Source organism: Aptenodytes forsteri, unplaced genomic scaffold (assembly GCF_000699145.1).
Source record: "Aptenodytes forsteri isolate BGI_AS27 unplaced genomic scaffold, ASM69914v1 Scaffold26, whole genome shotgun sequence".
Classification (NCBI taxonomy): Eukaryota; Metazoa; Chordata; class Aves; order Sphenisciformes; family Spheniscidae; genus Aptenodytes; species Aptenodytes forsteri.
The window spans coordinates 2,485,312-2,490,609 of record NW_008794125.1 but is presented as its reverse complement, the minus strand read 5'-3'; the positions used below and the strand labels follow the sequence as shown (position 1 = coordinate 2,490,609).

The 5,298-nt window shown below is 49.5% G+C and overlaps 1 protein-coding gene across 1 annotated transcript in view; it reads right to left on the bottom strand.

The window, feature by feature from the left end:
• The window catches only part of TRAP1 (TNF receptor associated protein 1), a 22,740-nt gene extending 17,442 nt beyond the window's left edge, over positions 1 to 5,298 (bottom strand). Inside the window, exons 1-4 of the mRNA XM_009278623.1 lie at positions 5,256 to 5,298; positions 4,782 to 4,949; positions 3,258 to 3,340; positions 2,709 to 2,849 (exon numbers count right to left, since the gene is read on the bottom strand). Of these exons, the coding sequence (XP_009276898.1) occupies positions 2,709 to 2,849; positions 3,258 to 3,340; positions 4,782 to 4,949; positions 5,256 to 5,298 (435 nt within the window). The remainder of the gene's footprint in view (positions 1 to 2,708; positions 2,850 to 3,257; positions 3,341 to 4,781; positions 4,950 to 5,255) is intronic.

Genomic DNA, 5,298 nt, shown 5'->3' with positions numbered 1-5,298 from the left:
CAACACCGACTGCACCACAGCCGAGCGCCTGTCACCAGCCGGCCACGGGGAGCCTCGTGCAGGTGTTGAAGGAGAGCTCTGTGGTCACAAAGCTTTGCGGTCTGTAAAGGGTCCTCTGTTCCCACCTCAAAGGATCCAAAAACATGTCTGTAAAGCCTTAGCACGCAGAACTGCAGAGCTCTGCAGATCTGTCCTCACGGAAAACACACCCCTTACATTTTCAAGTGGATTTTCTTAAGAGATCTGACCTTGCCGGCTGTGGCTGCTACCAGATGGAGCTGTCCTAGAAAAAGAACGAGGCAGTTTTCAAAGGGGTGGAGGAAACAGTGGAATTTGCTAAAACAACAGGACTTTGGTGAAGGAACTGAGGTGGTGTAATCCGGTGAACTAGACAGTGAACATTTCCCTCTTAGCAGATACAACACTTGGCAATGCTTAGGTAGGATATCCCTGAATGAGAACATCATATTAAAATTCCGAGTCTTGCTATGCTTACGACTGAAATTCAGTCCCAGCAGAGAAGTAAGCGGAACGGCAGTCACTGAACAGAGATGGAGGTAGTCCTTTACTGGAGCTAGATAATCTCCCCCAGGAACATGCCTGTAACGGAGGCCATCACACATTACAGACCTGCCTTTTCTCAACTAGCGAGACACAAAGAGATGCTACAGGGCTTGGAAGGGGAGGGAAGAGATCCAGCAGACCCAGGGGCCAAGAGCAGCATGAAGGAGAAGGACCTAGGGGTCAGAGTGAGACAATGGGACCTTTCTAGAAAAAACTGGGGTGACCATTGCTACAGATCACACATGAGGGACCTGCTGCTTCTGTTTTGGGGGGTCCTAGTGAGTACAGAAAACAAAACAGTGAGTAAGGGACAGGTCCATCTCTGCTTCAATCCCTGCAGGCAAGTTTTTTCGCACTTTTGCATTCCTGAAAGGTAGGGGAATGTTCTGAATGAGGCTTGTTCAAAGCAACTGTTACATGCAGTATGTTTCTTCAAGAGGTTATAAATAAACCCTTCACTGGAGGTAAGGAGCTTTAGGCGCTACTGAGAAGGCAAACCTATTAAAAGAGATTGGAGTAGCGCCGTTCTCTCTCCCTTCTCAGAGTGCAGTATTGCTGCAGTTAAAAGCCTCCTAGTTAAGACTCATTTAGTCGCGTTAGAGATGCACAGGCAGCCAGGTAGGGGGTTATAAAAAGACAAATCCCTAACACATCTAATTTGGTATGACGTCAAATGCACCCTATCTGCAAGGTGGGCAAACAGGTCTCTTAACCAAACTGCCAGGGAAGGGGACAGCTTCCACAGTCACAGGACATGAGTTGTAAGAACGTCTTGATGGAGTCAGAGGCTACGCTTCCACTATGATCTCAAAAGGGAAAGACGAGAGCAAGACAGGAATGACACCCTACTTGGGGCTAAACGAGAGCCATTAAAGAATCAGTGTTACACAGCAGTCAGAAAAATGCAATAGTCAGGTGTGATAAGAATAGCAAAGTCTCTGCATTATGGTTTGAGAATCTTTGGGTTGATGATTGTGTTGCCCACTGACGATCATAACTTCCCCATGGCAACCGCAGCTGCTTGTTCTGCAGAGAAACAGAAGTATTAAATAACCGAGCAGCCTCTAACAGCCAGTGCTTTTGTCCCACGTGAAAAATACCAGATCGTGTGCTTGGTCTGTGCCACATCTCCCCTGGACCTGCTATGGTCAGCCTTCACTTACACTCATTCTCCGCTTTCCTGAGAATAGTTCACAGCTACACTCTCACAGCTGACACTGGTCCATGAGAAAAGTTACCAGTTTGCCTTCTTTGCGTTAAGAACTTTGCCAAGAAAACACCAAAACTGGGCCTCAGCCTTCCACCCTGGACAACAGCCACGAACAAGAGCAATCAAAGTGCAGAGAGAAGGACCAGCTCCACCTTCCCTCACCACACCGAGTCCCACAGGTGAGCATGATCACACTGATCGCCCCCCTCCTGCTAAGCATTTTGTCACCAGTAGGGAACAATCAAAACCAGGGCTGCAGAAAGGAGGACAGACAAATGCTATGGTACTGCCACAATCTATAGTCCCACCTGTACATTAGGGCAGAGCCTCAGCATCAGCTGGACTTGGTCTGTCCTGGAGCAGGAGTTCGAGACAATCAGCAATGGGAGGTTCTTCTCACCACCCCATCATCTCCCAGTGACTGAGGTGAGAGGGAAGGTCTGCGAGCTACCATGTAACACCTCTGACTTAAGGAGGTGACAGAATTCCTTCCCAAAGGTCAGGATGAAACCAGACTCCCAGCTTTTCCACTAGTGAGAAATGCACACACAACCTGAGAAGTGCACCAGACAAGGTACTGGGAGAAAAGCTACTGGTACTTCCTAATAGGGAAGGAAGGAGCAGCGAATTTTCCTATGGGGGCAAGTGGGGAGCAGATAAATTGGTGGTTTCTCATCAAATCCTGAGGTTACAGCCTCATGAACCACAGCTCAGCTGAAGACAAGATACTTCTTCAGGCAGGCTTGGGAATCCACGGGACTGTGCTGCTACTCAGCTTCCACTACCACAGCTCAGCTGAAGACAAGATACTTCAGGCAGGCTTGGGAATCCACAGGACTGTGCTGCTACTCAGCTTCCACCGATCCTTCACGGGACAAAGGCTAGTGATGAGAGCAGCAGGGAATAACGCTCTCCCGTTACCAAAGGGAGGTACCTGGATCGTGATGGTTCCCTTTCCACTGTCCGTCTGCAGATGGATCTCCATCTCTGGCAAGGCCTTCCCTTCTGCCATCAGCCGATGACGCAGTTTCTCCAGCGCATCGCTGCCATTGGAGATCAGCTCCCGGATAAACACCTGGGGATGAGACACAACCTGACACTGCAGCCTGACCTCATCCACTGCTCGGTAGTCCCAGAGACCTGGGAACTCATTGCCTACTCACAAACTAATTCCCAGCTCGCTAGAAAAAGAACTGTGTTTCCCCATTATCTGCTAGGAGAACAGTTTGTCTGAACTCAGTATTAAAGCGCAGAGGCTCTGAGGCTCACAGAGTCACCTGGCCGTACTTACAAATTGTTTTGAAAACACATTTTCAAGGTATCTTAAGAAAACATCATTCAAGAAAGCACACCATGTGAACAGCACAGGACTTGCTGGGAAACTGAGCAGGCATTCTCCCAGCAAAACCGTTTTGGATGTACCCCTTGACAGAGACAGGGCTTTGCCAACAGAAAATCTACCAGCAAGTAGTGGGTTCCTTACCTCCTTCTCCGAGTACAAGGAACGGGCAACAATGTCCAGCAGTTTCTTCGTTTCAGCCTGAAACTCATGTTTAGAGGCTGCACCTAGAATAAAATCACAAACACGCCTTTAAGGCACTTCACCAGGGTCCTCTTGGGAAGGAAGGCAAAACAGCAGTCTTACCATGTGCTTCAGCTTCCCAGGAGCGAAAGCCTGAAGCAGGATGGGACGCAAGTAGCTGTGGCCTCCAACAAGATGACAACAAAGGTGTTGTTCACACACCCCTATGAGGCAGCACGCTTTGCCAAGCAGACACTTGGCTTCTGCGCCTCAACTCCTTGCATACAAACCTCGAGGCAGTCAAAGCCTGCAGTACCAGCACATTTGGTCACCGTGTCTGGGCTGCAGAGCAATCAATAAATGAGAAGTGAAAGGTGGTCCCCTTGTTCCTAACGCGTGGCTCCATGTAATCCCCAACCGCTCTCTCAAGTGCTTCCCGTGGTTTATAGCCTGCCTTCCATACTCTTCCTTGACTCGATTTTCAAGGGAACCATCTGCACATGCCCTGCTCCAAGAGCTTCTACAGCCAGGTAGCATTTCTCATGCCCGAACAATACTCGGAGCCTTAAGCAGAAAAAGGCAGATTCTCAAATGTCTCTGTGGAGCAGGCAAGGGAGTGCATACGTACAGCCACCAATGCAGGTAGGCAGCTGTGCCCAGAAAGAGAATTTTCCTCAGAAAGAATAACGCTACAAGACATCTCAGCTGAAAGACCATCCTTGGCCTTTTAAAAACAGCATTTCTCCTGCTAGAGGCATTAGAGAACGCTGAAGCAACAGGGGGGAAGCCATAGGTCACGCATCACCTCTGCCATGCCCTGCTGGCGAGGACCTACATTCCCCAGTGACAGGGGCAAAGCCGGGGTGGGGACAGCAGCAGGAGCAGTGCCTCAACCCCACTGGGGGCTTCGCAGCCTGGCAGTCTCAAAAGTACCTGCCAGAAAAGCCACGGGAGCACGGAGTTAAGATGCTATTTCTGTGCTTGAATAACTCACGTGACTGTTTTAAAGCACCTCTCCCTGGAGATGTGCAGAGCAATTCATTCTAACTAAAAAGTTGACACCACTCATTAGACCTCCATGATCCACAGCAACGACCTGGGCAAGCACAGCTTGCTTCTGGGACAAAAAGTCTCTTTTTAGGCAAATTCTAGTGCCTGCAGAGTCTCTACACATATGCATGACCATCAGTTGCCTGGCTAAGCCCACAGATGCATCCTCTTCCCGCAGCCTTGATGGCCTCATTTCTCAGTAAAGGCCATTCTGATTGACACCTTCCAGTTTTGGGGAGGTGATGGTGCAATACAGATTCAAACTGTAGCCTGCCAGCTCGGATGCGATGACCAATACCTGCACCTCCTCCAGAGGCAGAAACACTACTGCAGAGGGCTCACCTTCCCAGCCAGGGCACAGCTGCACCCAGATGTTGTCCTGGGTCTGCCTGCACCCCAAGAGCGCTCCCACAAGACACCTATGTTCGTGCCCACCTTTCACATTCTCTGTGTTGCTGATGATGGTGTGCAGGGGCTCTTCTTCCTTGTTCTCCGCTGTCTGTGTGCTGTACATCCGGACAGCAGAAATGCTGGTGGCAGGAACGTTGTACCGGAGGCTCCAACGACAGAGTACTTGTCTTTGGAGACATGCTGCTCCTTTTGCTAGAAGACACAATTCAAGATATTTCAGTATAAATCACAAGTATCAGCAGCAACAGGAGCACCCTTTACAGGTCCCATTTAAGCAATCCCATGGGGAGTTACACTGCCCAAGCAAGACTGAAGTTCCCTCGCATCCGAACACCCACCATTTCCCTCCAGCACTGCCTTCACTGCATAAGAAGGGCAAGCTGCTACTTTAGACTGTCTCTTCTGAATTAAAATTCTAGCCAGAAGATGACAATTAGTAGCTTTCACAACAAATTAACTGGTGAGGAAGAGGCAGTCTGCAGCTTTCGTTGCTGTTACCTGGCCAAGCTGAAGGCAACAGGGAACGCTTCAACTCCCACAT